The sequence below is a fragment of the Durotheca rogersii genome (assembly GCF_024521655.1).
Source record: "Durotheca rogersii strain YMJ 92031201 chromosome Unknown GGS23scaffold_22, whole genome shotgun sequence".
NCBI lineage: Eukaryota > Fungi > Ascomycota > Sordariomycetes > Xylariales > Xylariaceae > Durotheca > Durotheca rogersii.
Genome location: NW_026251253.1, coordinates 155,510 through 174,672, shown reverse-complemented (window position 1 = coordinate 174,672; position 19,163 = coordinate 155,510). Strand labels below are relative to the sequence as shown.

The 19,163-nt window shown below is 50.1% G+C and overlaps 7 protein-coding genes and 1 non-coding gene across 8 annotated transcripts; 4 read left to right on the top strand and 4 right to left on the bottom strand.

Moving 5' to 3' along the window:
• Positions 1-1,529: 1,529 nt before the first annotated feature.
• GGS23DRAFT_599177 (ribosomal protein S30) lies at positions 1,530-2,146 on the bottom strand (the record flags this gene model as incomplete). Its single annotated transcript, XM_051518889.1, has 4 exons — positions 1,530-1,553; positions 1,611-1,715; positions 2,006-2,031; positions 2,113-2,146. The coding sequence occupies 4 exons, from the start codon at positions 2,144-2,146 to the stop codon at positions 1,530-1,532; spliced, it is 189 nt and encodes a 62-aa protein (XP_051369366.1).
• A 484-nt stretch (positions 2,147-2,630) lies between these two features.
• On the top strand, positions 2,631-3,983 carry GGS23DRAFT_218851 (pyridoxamine 5'-phosphate oxidase-domain-containing protein). The gene has a single exon (XM_051511957.1). It carries the CDS (start codon positions 3,119-3,121, stop codon positions 3,914-3,916), a length of 798 nt encoding a protein of 265 aa, XP_051369365.1. The 5' UTR covers positions 2,631-3,118; the 3' UTR covers positions 3,917-3,983.
• A 469-nt stretch (positions 3,984-4,452) lies between these two features.
• On the top strand, positions 4,453-5,655 carry GGS23DRAFT_599175 (alpha/beta-hydrolase; the record flags this gene model as incomplete). Its single annotated transcript, XM_051518888.1, has 1 exon — positions 4,453-5,655. One exon carries the CDS (start codon positions 4,453-4,455, stop codon positions 5,653-5,655), a length of 1,203 nt encoding a protein of 400 aa, XP_051369364.1.
• Positions 5,656-5,858: 203 nt separating this feature from the next.
• On the bottom strand, positions 5,859-5,950 carry GGS23DRAFT_t69. Its single transcript has one exon. It is a non-coding gene; the product is annotated as a tRNA-Arg (tRNA).
• Positions 5,951-7,580: 1,630 nt separating this feature from the next.
• On the bottom strand, positions 7,581-10,422 carry GGS23DRAFT_613517 (uncharacterized protein; the record flags this gene model as incomplete). Its single annotated transcript, XM_051520572.1, has 8 exons — positions 7,581-8,104; positions 8,184-8,295; positions 8,432-8,479; positions 8,601-8,805; positions 8,871-8,923; positions 10,113-10,127; positions 10,181-10,347; positions 10,411-10,422. Coding segments are annotated over 8 exons (1,136 nt in total), but the record flags the coding sequence as incomplete, so codon positions are not given.
• A 2,318-nt stretch (positions 10,423-12,740) lies between these two features.
• Positions 12,741-14,363, bottom strand: GGS23DRAFT_579679 (ribosomal protein S27-domain-containing protein). The gene is made up of 3 exons (XM_051517080.1): positions 14,042-14,363; positions 13,697-13,759; positions 12,741-13,630 (listed from the first exon to the last, which is right to left on the bottom strand). Exons 1-3 carry the CDS (start codon positions 14,042-14,044, stop codon positions 13,448-13,450), a joined length of 249 nt encoding a protein of 82 aa, XP_051369362.1. The 5' UTR covers positions 14,045-14,363; the 3' UTR covers positions 12,741-13,447.
• Positions 14,364-14,398: 35 nt separating this feature from the next.
• On the top strand, positions 14,399-15,750 carry GGS23DRAFT_218677 (thioredoxin-like protein). Its single transcript, XM_051511956.1, has 2 exons — positions 14,399-14,754; positions 14,817-15,750. Exons 1-2 carry the CDS (start codon positions 14,690-14,692, stop codon positions 15,532-15,534), a joined length of 783 nt encoding a protein of 260 aa, XP_051369361.1. The 5' UTR covers positions 14,399-14,689; the 3' UTR covers positions 15,535-15,750.
• Positions 15,751-16,243: 493 nt separating this feature from the next.
• Positions 16,244-18,346, top strand: GGS23DRAFT_613513 (uncharacterized protein; the record flags this gene model as incomplete). Its single annotated transcript, XM_051520571.1, has 2 exons — positions 16,244-16,758; positions 16,853-18,346. The coding sequence occupies 2 exons, from the start codon at positions 16,244-16,246 to the stop codon at positions 17,997-17,999; spliced, it is 1,662 nt and encodes a 553-aa protein (XP_051369360.1). The 3' UTR covers positions 18,000-18,346.
• Positions 18,347-19,163: the final 817 nt, after the last annotated feature.

Sequence of the window (19,163 nt, the reverse complement as noted above, 5' to 3'; positions counted from 1 at the left end):
GTAGGCGTTCACAGAAGGCAGTGATGCACACCAAGACGTCAAGTACACATAGATGAAGTACATATATTGCTATTTAACAATGTAAATAGTAGAATAACCCCCTACGTGATTCATGCGGATGTTAAGGGGTGTTGATTTCTCTTCTCTCGGGCCTGACGTGGTTGTATCATCAGTCTGGGAAACACGATGGAACGACCGGACGCTGTCGGATTTCTACGCTTAACTCCCACCCGTAGCCAAGTACACGTCTACTTCACCCCCCCCCCATTTCCCTTCATCTTCCTGATTCCGGCCTCGTCTCCCTCTCCCTAGGTACTACAAACTCTTGACAAACAAGGCCCTCAGTAGGGCTCAGCTCAAGCAGGTATAGACAATGCGTGACGGAGGCGGGTCTCTAAGAGACCTCTACGGAAGGACTGGAGTTTGGAATCGAAGACTGTCGTTCTTCTGGGGTAATGCCGAGTCTGATTGAGGAGGTATCGACTGTTATTATATCCTTCCTGGTACATGTCGTCTACGTACCTACTCCACAGCACCCCCCCTCCACCCCCCTAGAGCACTGGGATGGTACGCGTCTATTTTACCGCATACGCGGCTTTCTAGAAAGGAGAAGAGGAGAAGACGGCGGGAAGGGTTTGAGAGGGATGGCCAACTCCACTTATGAGATAAGGACCTCAGGGAGAAAGGGGATATGCCTACGAGGTATGACGGCGGGTGGGCTAAGGGGATTCCGGATGGTACAGTCTTGCCAATCTAGACGAAGGAGACATATATATAAATAAGAGTAGCCTTCGTCTTCTTAGATATTGTCTCAGAAGGGTCACGGGATCAGAAGCTGTGCCTCTACCACCTTGACACGGTGCCTCATTTCGTGTAGCCCTGGGTATTATATGCGTAAGCTCCTTGGCCATGAATTTATGTAGAAAACACAGAGGTGGAATTACATCTAGATAGTCAGGGTAGGCGGGTCTTGTTAATATTTGTGAGTTATCCTTATAGGTAACGCGTGAGGTGCTTCGTGGAGCGAGATCCGATTAGCTAGCTGGTAAGCGGCGTACAGATACCTTGGATGGGAAAGGAGGTGCAGCGACAGAAATTAATTGGCGTAACTAAGAAATGACGATAATCGCGGGCTAGAGGACCGAGGCTCCTTTCACTATATCATGAATAATTCCCGGAACAATTCTTCAGAGAAGACTTGTTAATTCTCCTCTCGATTCCACCTTTCCGGGTGATACCTTAGTAAGTACAGATGAGAGGCTTGAGCGCAATGAAACAAGCCTAGAACGATGCCATCATGAGACTCCTGAATGAGAAGATGCAAACCCTTGGGCATCCGTTGTCATCGTTTTATCTCCTGTTCACCTCCATGCATAACGGAGCAGGCACGTCGTATTTTGCTATCCGTCCAAGAGGCGAAGGCTCAGAGCCGAGTATTATTACGTGAAGTTGCTCGTCCGTCGCCTTCCAGGTCCTCTCGCCGACGACAACAGCTGTTCGAGGGGGGGGGTACGGAAGCCAGGCTACGGTTACGAGCCAGGGTTGGGGTTCATCTAGGGTGATTTTAGCATGGAGCTTCGGTACGTAACCACCACTAGGATAAAACACACCTTTCTCTTTCCGCCAGTTAATGTGACGTTGACGAATCGTCGGGTGTATGTGAGCCTCTTCTTAGCACGGCCCTTGGGGGTCTTTGTCTTCTCTTGCTTCTCAACCTATAGTCATGTTTCAACGTCAGTCTTTCGAATTCTTACTGCTTCGAGTCCGATGGCAAGACATATTCTCGTCGGTGGAGCGAAGGCGCATCCGAGACAGCAATTATTGTAAATGCTGGGTAGGCAATTTGACTATTGGTGATATGCATTGGAGAGCAGGCGGGTGGCGAGTCGGTCCCGGGTCGTCGCGATGCACACGTTCTATCGGACTCAAAGTTGTGCGCGCTCCTTCATCATCCTCATCTTCCTCGTCGTGGTTGCGATATCACTAGATGAACTGGTATACTGACCTTCGGGGTCTGAGACTTGACCTTGCCTGTAAAGTCGCGTCAGCCATCACTTTGTTCTATCCGCTTCGCTGGCCCCGCGCAGCCAGTTAATCGATGGACCAACTTACCGGCACGGGCGAGTGATCCGTGAACTTTTCCCATATTGCAGGACTTCTGATGTAGACTCGGCGGGGAGGGGTCTCTGTCGATGGAGAGATTAGGTGGTGTAGAAACGACGGAGAGAAGTGGCTGGCTCGGATTGTGTGGTTTTGGTGTTAGCAATGGATAGAATTCGTCAGGTCTTGGCACTTGGGTGGGATGAAGGGGTGGAAAGGAAAGAGTCACACTGGCCATAGAGGCGCAAGGCTTCGTCAAATTTGCCTGAAAGGGCAACGTAAACCCTCATCATGTGATTTCAAATCAGCTTTAAATCGGCTATTTGCATATTCTTCAAAAGGGAGTATGGGCTCTGATTACTTGCCTATAAAATACATAGTACGGGGCGAGATCGGAGGAATTGTTGGCCCTAGCCAATCGATAATGCCTTTCTGGCTCCTTGGGTGAGGTCATGCCAATACCGTTGTATGTACTGTACATCTGCTGCACATGCATTCTTCTAACCTCCACTGGAGATCTCAGCAACAATGTCCCCCAAGTTACTGTCGCATAGCCTAGAGAGGTAGGTACCTACCTACCTAACTTAGGCACCTTAAGTACCTACGTCCTCCTTTAGGTAGTGTAGGTGCAGGTAGAAGGCAGGTACTTATCGATACAGTCTCAGGTATAGTACTTAGACCATGTTCAAGCCCCAAATGGGCTAAGCCGTTTGAGGTAGCTGCCGCAGGCCATACGCCTGACGATGGACCCATCAACGCGATAGATCATGCACTCGCCTCCACCTCCCGCCAAACGGCTCAGCATTGACCGCTCCGAGCCATCGGACGCATCCAAGAACCATCTCCATGAGTCTCTTGAATATATAGGTAGGACCCGATCCCACCCTCAATATACCTTGTTACCGCCATCGTCCATCCCCTAGACTCGGCCCGAGGCATCCTTGGTTCGAATCTAAATACTTCCCAACTGCTCTCTGCTAGTCTCATAGGCAGTGAAAACCACGCGCCCGCCTGCGCGATGAGGTTCTCGTCCAGCCTATCCCTTGGCCTGCTGGCTGCGCCCTCGGTGGCGGAGCTGGCTCCGGAACCGCAGTACATACTCAACAACCCTCCCGCTTCCGAGTCGGCCCAACGAATCCCGACCTCGTACGAATCTGCCGTGCTCGGCCGTCGTATCTTAGCTCTCAGCCCGCTCGGCACGGTTGCAACCGTCTTCCCCGATTCCCCTGGCGGACACAATACCCCGGTCGGCCTCGGCGGCGTACCCCTCGGGCTGCTCGAGTACGTGGCTGACTGCGAAGAGGAAGGCAATCCCACCTTCCTAGCCATCAAGATCGGCACTAGCTTCAGGAACGTAGAGAGTGGTTCCAACATCAGCCTAGCCCAGCAGTGGACGCCCCCTTACCCACCCGACAAGCGCATCAAGTCCACCACCTCGTTTTGGGATTGGTTGTTAGGACGCGACGAGAAGCCCAAAGAGCCCGTGCCGTATAGCGCGGTCAACCTTCCGCGGTATAGCTTGCTGGGCTACCTCGAGAAGATCGACGCCCCGGTCTCCGCGGATCTCGAGGCGTGCTACGTGGCGACGCACCCCGACGCCAAGTATTGGCTTCCCGGTAACCCGATCCACACATCCGAGTTCGTGAGACTAGTCGTCACCCAAGTCTACTGGATTGGCGGCTTCGGCGATAGGGCCTACATCGGTTGGATCCCCGTCGATGAGTGGAAGAGCATCACTAGGGAGGAGTGGGAGGATGTCAGACTGCCCGGCGAGAAGAAGGGTTGGGATGAGTGGAGCGTGTCGGCCGATCTGTAGGGAGACGGACGGATCTTCATTGTTGTGCGACGAATTTGTGCCTGTAGCTTTAATTTTGACGACTTACCGGGACTAACGTGAGATGAACATCTGAGTATTTTTGTACCCATCGCCCTAGAACAGTTGTACAGTCCTATACTGAAATCAAACATCTCCTCTGGAACCTCGACCTTTCTCCGTAAGCTTGCGATTGCCGCGAAGGGGGCAGCACTGGTCCATCCTCGCCATGCGCTAGGACAGCTTCTAGCAACACGTTCTAGCCGCGTAAAACCCATCCAGGACGGCCATTGGACCCGAGGGTGCGGTGCCGGTGGAGTCCGCTGGCAAGACTGCAGTTCAACTTACCGTTACCTCACATGTAGAACCCCAATCCCACGTGCCGACGCAATTTCGGCCAGACCAGGTTATGAGAGAGATTCCTTTGCGGGGTTAAGCGTCGATCTCATGCTTGACCAGCTTCTATGAAGGACTCTCTCTTCGTGATCCTAAGTAATTTTTCAGCCAAAGCTGGTCACACACCCGCTGCCTATATCAACATGAGCAATTCTCTAGAGCAGCTAGGAGAGGCCCTCCCGCCGCTTCCTCTACCAGAGGGCATCGCTACCGACTACGTCGACTGCTCTGCGTCGTGCGGCCTCATATGGCACATATTGAAAGCCGGCATACCCGGTAAACCGCTCATTCTCTTCTGCCATGGGTTCCCCGAGATCGCGTATTCGTGGCGCAAGGTGATACCGAAAGTAGCTGAAGCGGGCTATTACTGCGTCGCCATGGACCAACGCGGCTACGGTCGCACCAGAGGCTGGCCACGAAAGCAGGCTTTTCACGAGGTCGATCTTAACGACTACGTCTTCACGAACCTTGTACGAGACCTCGTGTGCTTAGTGTATGCGCTCGGTTACTCCGAAGTCCACAGCATCATCGGTCATGACTTTGGCGGCGTCAGCTCCGCTATGGCCGTTCTCATGCGCCCGGACATCTTCCAATCCACCGTCCAGATGAGCCACCCGCACCACCGGCCTCCAGTGCCCATAGCTGCGGGGGACAAAGGGAAGGGTGACAACAATAAAGTAGACATCCAGGCCGAACTTGCAAAACTCACACCGCCACGGAAGCATTACCAATGGTACAACTCAACGGCCCAGGCCGCGGCGGACTGGGATGACCCGCCGCAAGGGCTGGAGGCGTTCCTGCGCGGCTATTTCCACCTCAAGTCTGCGGACTGGGCCACCAATGCCCCACGGCCCCTAGAGAAATGGAGCGCAGCTGAGCTTGCTTCCCTACCCGAGTACTACATTATGCGGGCGGAGCACTCGATGCCCGCTGCCGTCGCCGCTAACATGGAGAGCGAGAACGCCCAATTGACGGAACGGTGGCTGTCACCCAAGGACCTGCAGGTGTATTGCGCGGAATGGCGACGGACCGGATTTCAAGGCGCGCTCAACTGGTACCGGGCTCAGACGGCGGCAACCCCGCAGTCAGCGCACGACCTGCTCCTCTTTGCAGGGCGCCGGATCGAGGTCCCCTGCGCCTTCATTAGCGGTCATCAGGACTGGGGCAACCACCAACGGCCGGGGGCACTCGAGGGCTACATGGACCCTCGGACGGTGAAGCAGGGCCTTTACCGAGGCGCAAGGTTTATCGATGGCGCAGGCCACTGGGTGCAACAGGAGCAGCCAGAGGCTGTTGTGAAGGAGATTTTATGGTTCTTGGGGACCCTAGAATCTTCCGATGAATAATTATAAGGATCTTTGGAGATGTGGCGACGTCAGGTGGACTGGTAGCTCGGATTCGAGACGGCAAAGAGGTTAATATAGATAGCACCCGTTTTTCGAAGCGGTGGTTCTCGTGAACGGGAGTCGCATTCATATACCGGAGTGAAGATCGCGACGGGCCTTGCATAAAATGAAGCAGAAAGGACTGAGAGAAAAAAAAGTTGAGACGCCCTACCCCGGACTCGAACCGAGAATCTCCGGCTTCAATGATAGCACAATCATTAGGAGGCCGACGAGTTAGCCATTTCTCTAGTAGGGCTTTATAGAGGCTACCAGCTTCATTTTCCATTTGGCCAGGCAGTCCTTTCGTTGGGTTATCCGCTACTAATGGAAGCCATGTATCAAGTTAATACTGCCAGTCTTGGTGGGATACCTGATGGTCAAGGTGCGAGGCAGGGGCGCAATAGGTAGGCGATGAAAACACAAAGTAGCAATCCGTAAACAGTCCCGGGCGTATCAGAAGGCAAACTTGTTTATACAGTGCCTCTTGAATGCCCGATGAGAAAGGGGGCGGCAGGCAGCTGACAATTGTCTACGTACTTGAAACCGCGTTTCTTTCTGCTTCTATCCGTACATACGCGGCCGCCCTCCGCATCGTTGGCCAATTACAGCCCAGGTAGATATCCCTCATCCTTGTCTTGCGATTGCTGCTGACTTGCTGCTAGCTGCTACTGTTGTGGTCCCTAGATCCGCTGTTAATCGTCTACAGGAGGAGGATATGGCCGTGGGTGATAACACCTTACTTTAGTTGTAGACGAATGTTACTATTTCAACAATTACAGACAATACATTTATAAATATGACCGAAAATTGCCATGGGGCCTACCCGAAATCCCCACGTGTAATATAAACCCAAACCTGTTCGGCAATACAGTTTAAATCGCTGCCCAAATCTTGCCTTCACCCATCTCCTTCTTCCTGAGTAGGCCGATGCTGCTGCCGCTTTAGCCTGTGCCGTGGGTGCTTGGTGTGTTGACTTGTACGTGTTTCCCGTGAGCGACGGCTGGGGGCGGGATCCGTGGTCTAGCAATGTTACCGATAGTTACATCTATAGACATGGTATAGTAGATATGAAGTCTAGAACAGTATCTCTCGTCGTCGCCTATATATATTTATACTAACAAAAGCAGCTCCCATCTAGTAGTACGGCTTCATATGCTATATCTGTCGAAGAGACCGGATATAACAAAACCAAAGTCATTGGGGATGGGATGCGATGCCAAGTACCGAATTAGCAGGGTGTGGTACTATACAATTCTCTGGGAAGGGTACTCTACGGATGGCCTGGGTATGTAAGACTCTAGGTGCCCACGGAGCCTGTTGAATCCGAGCAAAGATGCAATCAGAATATCTGTCACTTTTATTACATTATCAACACCATCATTACCTCCCTACTCAAACTACACCCCTTCGGATCTTAATATTCCTCGCCTAACCGCCTTACTAGGAACTTTAGTAACTGGACCACATATCTGGAGCCTACAACGACGACGATCTCAGACTCTTAAGAAGTGATTAGACAGGTCTGATGTATTGCTTGACATTATTTGAGTTTGTTGTGGCCTCAATGGTTTTGAGCCTTGAGAAGTCGGAAACTATTATCCTTTGGACTATAATGCGAGTTATAAAAAAAAGGAAGATAGAAGGGTATATCCACAGAGTAGCTGATTAACATGGGACAGTTTTGTCAAATAAGCAGCGATCAAGAGGTATAGCCCATAGGCATTAAGTATGTTTCAGCGCCTCGATGTACACGATAGCAAGGAGGATTGTGTCCCTGCCAGAGCTAGCCAAAGCTAGAGGTGTCATTTCCGGAGTGAAGCACACTTCCGCTTCAGCATCCGGGTTGACATGTCCCGACCCAGCGCAATCGTCGATGCGTCTTTGCCCTAGTACCTGTTCGGCACCGCCTTCTCTAGCTTCTTGTAATCTCGCCGCCTCTCATCCTCGTCATCCACGCTCTCATCGTCAGATGCGTTATCTCCAAGTATGCCCCGCATCGTTGAGCTTGCAATTGACACCCGAACATCCTCATCTTCACGCTTGTAGCTTCTATATATCAAATGGCGAAGACCGTCCGATATTGACGAGCTGCTATCTAGTCCCGCGCCCGAGACGTTGGCAGGTGAGGCTCCCCAATCACTCGCGATAATATGCTTTAAGTGATTAATCATTTCATCGCCAACATTATAGCCCACAAAATAGTCTATCAAACCAAGTACCAGATGCTGCTCCCGTTCATTGCCCCATGCAGCGAGGGGACGGAAGCCACGAAAGCGCTTCAGAAACGACAGAAGGTTGAGCATAAGACGGCACAACCATACCTCGCGGAAGGTAGTCCAGGGCGCAGTCAACCATTTGATGTTAAAGGCAAGAAGGATGAGAGGGATGATGACAGCGAATGAGACACCAACTGGCCAAGAAGGCGAAAAGTATTAGCTGCCGAGTGATGCAACGAGTGCGAAAAGATTCGAGGGCTCGGATTGGCTCACATAGAAGACCGCAGAGGTAGGATAGAGGCCACGAGATATCTCCAGACTCTTGATCATGCGGGAACTGTGCTACCGAGATGGCAAGGAATGAATTCATGAAAGATAGAGGTAGCTAAAGCGTCAGTCATAAGGAGGCGAGAGCTCTTGCTGCGTGAACTTATAAATATAATCGTAACTATAGTGAAGACCAAGAGAGTCTAATGCTATCGATTAGCTTGGACCTTAAGGTTGTCCACCGGTGCGTGTACATTTTCCTTGTCTTGCTGTTTCCTCCGCTTCTTCTCTAGATGAACGGGCTTCCCAGAGGTTAGCCTGTCGTTGTTTGAGATTAAACAGTTGCGTCAACTAGAATAAGCACTTAGCAGAACGGAGCAAGGTTTCAACGGAATTGTCCCGTCATCGAAGAATGACACTTACGCTGCTCTCAACAGACTTTGCGTGATCATCTATTACTTTGAATCTGGCTGCTATGTCATTCACAGTGCTGCGCAGCTTAGGCTCTTCAGATTGGAGAAAATTCTTGACTTCGGCAATGACTTTGGCTTGATCTTTATGAACGCACTGAATCATCTCAATTTTGTCTCGGATGTCTTTCACATCCTCCAGTAGTTTTGGCTCCTCTCTAATGTCGAGAAGTTTCTTTAGATACTGGCTTCGTCGTTTTTGATTTTCTCGTGTAGGGAGTACAGTCTATCTGCGTATTTCCGGAATCGCTTGAACAGACGCGATATTTCCTCCTCCTGCGGCTAGTTAGAAACACGAATCGCGCCGAAGCTAGAGAAAGACTGCAGACCGCATTTCCAATGGCACTCTAGAAGAATTTGAAAAATTGAAGCGACTCCTCGTCAGCATTGTGGTCGAAGACGTTGATACAAGTTGACATAATACGCCCAATGAGGCCAGTGTTCGAGTATATCGGTGTTCTATCGCTCTGTGACAAGATAACGTCGCGGAAGTCATCTAAGTAGGTCAGCACAGCACCCTTTCTCGGCGGAAAACAAGTGATAATGGTGCTATGTCCTTTATTGTTTCCACTAGGTATCATCCATAACCAAAGTTGATCGACCATGAGAATGTTATGAGCAGCCTTGCTAAAAGGTGCTTTCTTCCCTGTTCGAATTCGGTTCGGGCTGGTGTGATCCCACTGGGAAACGACCTGATCTCGATCCCTGTGTGGAGTGTCTTCTAACATATAGTAGTACAACTGATCAAGTGTTCTGCATCGATAATTATGTCGTTAAGATCAACCTTCAAGCTCTCAGTGCGGCGGGCGAATTGTGTACCCTCTCGGGTGCAATGGTAGGCCAACGTTGTCGTGTCGATAGTTTAAGTAGGCCTTCAATGAACACACAGTCTCTTCTGATATAGTGCTCCGAAGATAGTCTTGGATCTGGACCTGGCTGGTTCGAGGCGTTGTGGTCCAGGATGATTCTGGTGGAGTTATGCTGCCCTCGTGGGGGGACGAGTCATCATCATCCTCCGACATTTCCTATTCACTGTGCACAGCGCGCAATCCAAAAGCACAATCCTCTTTGGATATCTCCGCAAGAGCGATATTGTATTCCACTTGGCTGTGAAACTCCTGATAGCTGATATAAGGCATCTGGTGGTGTGTTAGAAACGACGAGCCTAGGTGCTGTGGGTTAAATAAACCGTTAGCGCTAATACTTGGGGCGAGTCTTTCTTCGAAATACCAGAAGCCTTTAGGATTCCTGCTTGCGGCGGCATGAATAGCTGGAATTTCTCGTCAGTGGAAGTTATTCCCTTTGCTTTTCAGTGGTGTATGCATCCGTACACTATGAGGAGCTCTTCCTTCTCGGGAGTCCGATGGCTAGGGCCATATCCGTTCTCGGTTAAGTTTGATAAAAAGATCCTATTTTATATGAGAAGACTGTCAAGGGGGAAATCCCTTTTCCTAAGTATTCATACATTGACCCAGGCCATCTATCATCGAGGTGAGCTTGATTTTGTCTTAAAAGACCTAAGGGGGAGCTCACGTTATTCTCAGGGGGGTGGAACCATCTGCACATCAAAGGAACTTCGGAATTACCATGATCGAGAGAGTCGATGATATCGTTAAAACTTCTCTCGCCATATAGCATCTCATGAACAGACTTTTCAGACTTTTTCGAAGTATCAGTCTTACCGTCCTGGGCTCCGAAGACTGTAGTAATGACAATTTCGGTCATTTTACAAGCTTGGACTCCGTCTGGCCTTGGTGGCTTACTTTTTGACATCGTGTGCAAGCGAGGGCCTCGAACTTCCTGCGGTGTCTCAAGGCAACGGGAGATCTGTGGCCAGGAACCCAGTGTTAAGTCCAGGGCTGTTTGACCTTTGGAATTTTTCTCGTGCGGACGAGCTCCGTGTCGGAGTAACACTTCCACAATTGTCCTCACCTCATCTCATCTTGGCCGCGAGTTTTTATCATTCCGATCGCGGCGTGTAGTGCAGTATCACCATTCTTATCTTTGCTTCTGACGAGATATCTAGCATGCCGCGACTGAGTAGGCATCCTAACCATATCCGTATCGTACCCTAGAACAGCTAGATGTAATGCAGTTTAGCCACGCGCATCAACAGGCCTCAGGTTGATCCGATGGTGGATGATTCTTTTAACTGTGTCTCGGTCGCTAAATGAGGCGGCCTTAAGCAGCCTATGGGAGTTCACCGCCTTGCCTATGATGTTGCATAGGTAGTTAAATTCGTGATCCGTATTGCTGACAGAAGTTGCAATCGTAGAAATGTCTTCTTCTTTCTCTCGTCTCTCAAACCGAACTTTATTCACCGAAAGGGGCCGATGCCAAACTTCAAGTAACTGGATATTTTGTTCTGCTATAATTTTTTTGAAAGGCCTGTATTTCTCGTATTGTATTTCGAACAGCGGGGTAGAGGCCTTAGGGAGCTTCAAATTCTCCGCTGCCCATTCGACAAAGGTCTTAGTTCTGCTAGTCAGTAGCGGGCTAGCGAAGTTGATGACGGAAGCGGTTGAGACTTTCAAGATCTCTTGGACTCTTTCCCACTTGGACGATGTGTTCTTTTCGGTAGTTTGATTGTATCCAAGAATTTTGGGTACAAGAACGCTTCCATAACCATGACTTCTAAAGGCGACACTCGGATACATAGACTCGGTAGGTCCAAAGTTTCGCGCAATGTGAGAAATTACGTCCATGGCAGCTGCGTCAAAGTCGAAGGTGCCTGAGCTAAGATCTAGACTAAATCTAACAATACTAGTTGGATCTTGAAGCGATAAGTCAGGGAGCCAACTGCCAGAAATATGTATTTCCTTGGATGAGACTTCTTCTTTTACCTTATTTGTTGGGGGTGTAGACAGTTAGTTATTCCCTTCCGTAGAGTGATCGTCAGTTGAGTGACAGTGTAGGCTATTACTTATCAGCACTCAAGATTGAGTTGACTTTAGTTTTACCTACTTACTAATCACTGCTATCGGCTCTTTCTAGATCTAGTGATCCAGATCTTCGACGAAGCGTTCGCAAACGCAGTTTTCTTCTTGGGTTTTGGTCTATTGCTGCTTGGCTATGTGTAGACACTGCCGCTGGCTGAACTTGCCCCGATTCATCCTTTAAAGCCGTGGGTGCCCCATCTTCAGTGTCTGGGCCTTGCCGTCGGTAAACGAAGACCCGGGATCCAGTCACTCTATCTTCAATCCAGAGGGCGTACCTACGCTCATGTTAATATACCTACTGCCTTACCGCCGAACCACATATATGTGTCTTGCCTGGTATAAAGGAAGAAAAGATGGAGCTAGTTGATAAAAGTCTGCCAAGAGTGCAGGTTGAAACTTTTACAAACTAGTATATGTAGGATTATTATAGGCACATTTAATGTACTTGCGATTTAAGATGTCACGGATGCCTGTACCTATTAGGTATGTTAATTGATATAACTGATCATGAAAGGGTATCCATTTTAAAGTATATAATGCTGCTTTAAATGTAGATAAGGCATGACAGGGTTTGTAGCTAGTTAATAAAGCAAGTTCCTCCGTCTACTTATAATATGCGTTCTATTTAAAAACTAAGGAGAGAGTGTAAAAGGGCTCTCCAATATTTAGGCGATATCTGTTTTCATTTAAGTCAAAGACTAACCCACTTAAACGAAACGGCTCCACGACATAACGTAGTATTATATAGACTTAAGTAGCTACCCAGCCCCTTTTGAAAAGACCCCTTGTCAACTAACTATTCAGCGGCTGACTTGGATGGTATACAGTTAACCTAGCTAAATAAAATATCCTTACTACAATCTGCAGAGCTGAATATGTATTAAGTAGACGCTCCAAGGGCATGTTGACATATAGATAACTTAACGGGACCATTCGAAGCAAGGTTCCCGAGTAAGAATCAACACTGAATTTTAACTCACAATCCCTCTTACACTCAACTCCTATTTCGTGACATTAACAGGCTAAATAATGATTCCGTTCGTTACTCCCTACAAGCCGCGTTCTAAATTCACGTCTGCTTTATTAGAACTAGCCTGATATTAGCCTCTTCAACAACGGGTAGAATTGGGTTACGAAGACTTCATGACACAACCAATAGACTGCCTAGCTAATACGGAAATTGGAGACAAAACCTGGAGCTTAGACCATTACTTTCTTGAATGGCCCTTCGATCTATGATCCTGACTACTCATTGCATTTTTATGAACGCGCCATCAGGCGGAAATACGACACTCCTACAATACTTAAATGATACAGAGACCCCCGTTGGGAAGGCATGTCACAGTTCACAATTTGATAAAATAAATAGTACTCATGGAACTCTGATTCGCCTTAATGCAGTGAAAATTATGACCACCGCAATTGGGTATGTAGCGATCCTCAATCGACGTTCCACGTCCTCGCACCCGGAGATTCACTCTTTGCGGAGTAGACCCCAGATAATGCTCATGTGGAAAGCCATTTCCAGCTAACCACCCACGCAGCAACTACCATTCCTGACGAGTGATGACACCGTCTTACACAAGGCAAGAAAACGAAGCAAGGGAAAAAGCGCAGAAAATGGATGATGCAAGATATCAGGACCCCAAACGCCCCTTTTGTACTAAGAGTCTTTTTGGTATCCGTCGTCTATCTGCAATGACGTAGGTGTTCGTAGAGGAATTTGTGTATGTTCGGGAGAGACGAGATGCCCACTTTTCATGCGCCCATGCCGTCGAGAGAGTGCCTTGCAGATATCCGAGCTACACCGTGAAGTCGTGACCTAAGACCCAAGAATGAAGAAACGAAGAGATGACGACATCTACTTTCTTCGGAAAGAGCACCCCTCCGTTAATCGAGCCTTTCCACCGGTAGGTTGACACAGGACAGTAGTGCAGCCCTGGCAGATGACGACGGTCTGGGCATGCGAGAACACGGTGGTGATGGTGAAGCAGCCGGGGCATTTGACGTCCATAAAAAAGGACCGGGGGCTCGGCACCAAGGTCTAGTGGAAGCCGTCAGTGTCGGGGCGATAGGTTTTCAAGAGTATGAAATTTCTGCGACGGCGTACCTTGAGCTTGTGCTTCTTAGCCTCGGCGGCTGGACTAGGGTTAAGGAGATCAACGGCGAGAACCTAGCAGGAGAAAAACCTGTCAGCATAACAGCACTAATTAGAGGCGCGAGAGAGCCCGAGCAATAGTCGTCCACTATGCTTCATCAAGCCACATCGATGCCTATAGAGATACCCATCTCGCATGCTGCAGGCGGCCGTGGCGACGCTTCCGTTAAGTGATCATGGGTAGTGCTAGTCGGGGCTTCGAGGGTTGATAAAGCGACGAAGTGGATGCAATAGCAGTTGTATGGCTTCTCGGTTGTTTGGAGGTCGTCAGATAAAAACAGAACTCATCGGACTCACCATCTTGTCTGATTGAGGCTGGAAACACCAATACCAACAAGTTCGCAAGCGTAATATTGACTGCTGGAAATCTGGGGATACTGGCGAGGACAGATTCTGTGCTTGCGATTGATGATGGTTGGGTTGAGGATTGAGGGGAAGAGGTCGTGCGCATCAATTGAGGTTAAAAGTTCGTTTTGCAAAATTCGGGCGAGGCGGATTTTGCTGCGAGACATTGGCTCCAGTGGGCGAGAGCCGAGATTAGCTAAGTTCTCTGATAGAATCGCCCAATCAGGCCTAGCGTCGAAGAGGGCTAGGGCTTTCCTTCGGTCCACAGCGTGTTACCCCCCGTTCTCATAGGTACCTCATTGGGGGACGGCCCAGACAAGGGCTGGGGATTATCTAATAACTATGGATAAGCCAGAAGCTGCCTGACTAGAGCTGGTACCTAGCCCGGGCCGGCTGCTAGACAGCGGCCTGGTTATTAGGCGCCCGTTCTTTGGAGGGGCTAATTACATAACGTCCCCGCCCACACCACACACAAGGCGCTGGGTCAAAGGTTATCATGAAGTTTCATCTTGGAGCTGTCAACATTACCTAGGTTGAGGCATCGTCCTGCATCTCTCTCTCTTTCTTCCCCCTTTTGTATTCAAGCCTGAGTTGGGCAAAATGGCTGCACCCTCGGACCAGAGAATAGCTGTCCCCATCGACGACCCTAACGCCGACACAGAATGGTACAGACAACCGCTTCATCTTAACGAATTCATAGACTGGGCAAATCTAACAGTGACGATAGGAATGACATACTACGTAAACATGGTATCATCCCCGAAAAGCCACCTTCCCCCACACCTATGATCGAAGAAGCTATTCTCGAGGGCCGTCGTCTAGCACACGAGAACAGGCTAGAAGGAAAAGAACTTGACGAACTTGACGCTCTTGAAGACGACGAAGATGAAGCCTTACTGGAACGATATCGACAGAAGCGGATGCAAGAACTGAACAACTTGAGCAAGAAATCCGTACATGGCACAGTCTACCCGATATCGAAGCCGGAATATTCGCGGGAAGTCACGGAGGCTTCTCGGAATGGCCCTGTCTTCGTTAATCTCACCTCCTCCGTTGGGACAAATGTCGAGTCGAGAGTTCTATCGGAGCTTTGGCGGCAAGCGGCGAAAGAATACGGCGACATAAAATTCTGCGAAATCAGAGCAGACAAGGCGATCGAGAATTACCCGGACCGCAACTGCCCTACTATTCTCGTGTATAAGAACAGCGATATTGTTAAGCAAATAGTAACCCTTGCCACCGTGGGTGGTGTACGAATGGGCATGATGGAGATTGACAACTTGCTAGTCGAGGCGGGGGCAGTTAGCGACAAGGATATGAGAGTGGTCAAGAGGAAGAGAGACGCCGAGGATGCCAAGGAATCACACGAAGCTAGAGGAATTAAGAGCGGGAATTTAGGACGTGTAAACGTTCGGGATGACGACGACGACGACGACTGGGATTGAGACTTATATGCGACGCAACCGTCGCCCGCCTCGACGACCACGTTATCAGGACCCAGCCGCATCCGACTACGCAGACGTGTGATAGCTTAAGACCTTAGCTACGGCATCGAGTTGCAGACGGGACAAGCTTAGGACTTGCTAATGGGCTATGCCAAATTCGATTCGATAACTACCTCTAGCGAAAACCGGATCGGGTCGAAATCTGTCTGATCTCAGGGTGTGTGGACTGTCCGTGAGGAGGTCTACCTAACAGACGCGCATGTGAGGCTCAACGTTCCTACACTAGGATTTAAAAGCAGCCTAGATTCGATAGAGCTCGCGAGTCGAGACATTGCACCGACCTCGAGGTACCTACCTACACAAATCCACCCTTAGGTGCCTAACCCAGTCGCTTGAATACATGCGTAGGTAAGTACCAAGAGTACCTAGGACAGGGGTTGAACGAAGAAATCTCCGTCGGGTCGGGACCAATCGGGTTCGCGAATTCACCCAACGCGCGCTCGCGTGCCCGTCAAGGAAAGTGGGGGTTCACGCGAACGCGTGAACCTACATCGCAGGCTTGACCCGTGCTTGCAGCTACTCTTTCTCCTGACCACTGTTTATTACTTCCCCGTGGGATTCTCCCCGAGACGAACCAGCCATCTTCCGTTCATCGCGGGTATCAAGTCTAACCCTCCCTCCATAGGGTTTGAGATGTCCTATTCCAAGTATGGCCGAAGAACCAACTCTCCCCAAGCTCCCCACTGTCTCGTGGGATTCCGAGACACAAACTTTCACCAATACGCGGAAACGCGCACGCGATCGAGTATCTGTGCCACCATCCTTCAACAACTCAAGTGACCCGGCCGTATTCTCCAGTGACGACGACCCACACGTAGACAATTACACCCAGGGAAAACGTAGAAAAAGGCGTTACGTGGGTTCTTGGTTCCAGCAACATCTCGAGTCTTCCGATTCATCGTTCTCCGAACCTATACGACCCCAACCGAAGACGAAGAAGAGAACCTTCGAGCGTCAATTTGATAGTGGAGTATGGATGGGAAGCGACAGTTCTATGGAGGTGGAAGAGGAAGAAGAGGCCATGCAGATTGAGGCGCCTGCGGAATCTAGGCTCCCTCAATTGAGACATGCTCGTCCTATGGCGCCCGTCTCCCCTCGCGAATCGGCCATTCGAAAAGCAATCCAAACCGCCATTGATCAGGGGAACCCGGCCATCGATCTGTCGTAAGTCGCACTCCTCGTAGATCGGGACCGAGACGCGAAACTCGCCCACCCCCTCCTCCCGGCCGTATTGAGTATACGTGCTGATCAACGGTAGCTCCTGTAATATCGAACATATTCCCAATGGCACTATATCCCAACTTTCCGAATTCGCCTATATCCCTGTGGTGGCCGAAGATGTTCCATTTCAACAAGAAGAACCCCGTCTGCAAATTTACCTGGCAAAAAATCCACTCCTTCGTGCCCCAGGAGCTCTCTTTAACCTGGAATATCTAACTGTTCTTAGTCTTCGAAACACACAGATTACTGAGCTTCCGCCTAGCATTGGAAATTTGCGCAACCTCGAAACACTGAATGTGTCTCTTACACGCCTGCGGTATTTGCCCGGGGAGTTGTTGGGCTTGATGAGATTCCCGTGCAGGCTTCACACTTTGAATATACATCCTAACCCTTTTTATGTTCCTGATCACCAGCCTAAGGTCGAACTTGATGATCAGCCTCGGGATCCGACTCGCCAAGATTCCCTGCTCCTCGCGGAGGTACCGCAAATCGACGGCTCGACCGTGCTATTTTGGCTCGACAAACAGGGCGGAATTGAAGACGGAGCCGAACGCTCGACCCCTAGCAAAACAAACGCTATCCACGGATGGAGTGTTTCTGCGCTTGCACGATCGCGAGTTCAGTTTAAGGATGGCCGAGGAGTCGTCGTCTCCAAGTTCCGGCTCCCCTCGTCGAGTTCGGGCCTCAGCGTGCAAACCGAGGATCTATCTCTACTGCCGACACTCTCGCACTCGACGCGCAATCCTGCCGCTCCCAGTAGCAACAACAGTCGCGTGCTGTCGTTGTTCGAGCTTTCCCTCCAGTCTTGTTCAAGGACCACACTTTTCGATGACGTGGCATTTTACACGCCTCCGAACTCACCTCCACACTTGGCAAAGGTTCTCAACCAAATTGCGTTGCAGCGCGAGGAAAATGCCAACTACGGCGACATGCCCTGCTCCGTGTGTAAGCGACGGGTGATGGTACCAACGGTCGAATGGATTGAATGGTGGGAGATCTCGAAGATAGACTCGCTTGTGAGGTTTGACATAGACAGCCCGCACACGATTCCGAGCGAAGAGAGGGCGGTGCCTTTTTTACGACAGGGCTGTTCCTGGGCGTGTCTGCCAAGTCCGATGAAGTTCGGGCAGAGCTTGCGAGGAACGTTGAGGCGGAGTGTTGCGGGACCGGAGGCAGATATTTGACAGATGGTTATTCACGGACGATGCGGACGATAAGTCGCGCCCTCGATACTCGGATGATATATCCCCTTAGTGCTAGTCTCGCATTCACAGTACTTCTTGTCTTGTCGAGTCGGTGGTGTTATTTATTCCAAATTAAGCCGCGGTGTCTAGGCGTGTGTGGGAAGCTCTTCCTATAGAATCGATGTCCAGTGACCCTAAGCGCATTCAGACTCGTTTGGATCATAAACTCGCATAGGCTATGGTGACTACCTATGCTGTGGACTGGCTGGTAGGGTACTTGTACACGGTAAATCCGGGAACGGCCTGACACAGAAGCCCTAGATTTAGGTACCTAGGTACTTACCTACCTATGTAGCCTCACATACCTCACATCGATTACCTGCTGGCTTATGCTGACTTGTACGCCCGATTTGAGATTGTCACTCCTTTGATGCGAGTCAAGGTTAGAAGTAGGTACATCTAAGCAAGGACCTTTTTATTACTCGAAGATAGGAGGTATGTACCTAACGTTAGGTCTGTAGGAAGTCTGTGGGCGAAATCAATAGATAGGTACCTCCTAACCTGGGTACCTTAGGTTAGGTGATCCAGCGCAGTCCAATAACGCCATATAGGAGGTACATAAGCATGGTGTACCATGTTAGGCAGTACGTATGCCAATAACAAGACCTGCACCTCGTGCATGAGACACGAGCACATACACCAGGGGGGGTATGCGCGCCGGTGTTCGACATTCACCTTTAGCGAATAGATACCTACCTATTTCCCGCACTAGGTGGGTATTTTATCGAAGACCGGGTTAGCCGCAAACTACAGTCCTGTTCGAAAAATTTCGTCCTCCTTCTGCCGACGCGCCCCGGGTTCCGTGTATTCCGTTACGGGTTTGGCTCGAGGTGGCAGTTGTGGACCGAAGGTTGGTGTTATGATCGATAAGCCACTGTCCGATATGTCCGAAACCCGAGGTGATTAACCATGTCTGCGCTACCTCGGTGCGTGGTAAGGCCGACAGCATGGTTGATGTAACGATTCCCCATCCCTTGATACCCTCCACGCGCGACAGCGCTTAACACACGACATCGCCTCCGTGCCAGTTGGGTGCACCGGAGGGCGTCGAACCGTATAGGTAAGCGAGAGGGAAAATCTGGATGACGACATATGTGTAGATGG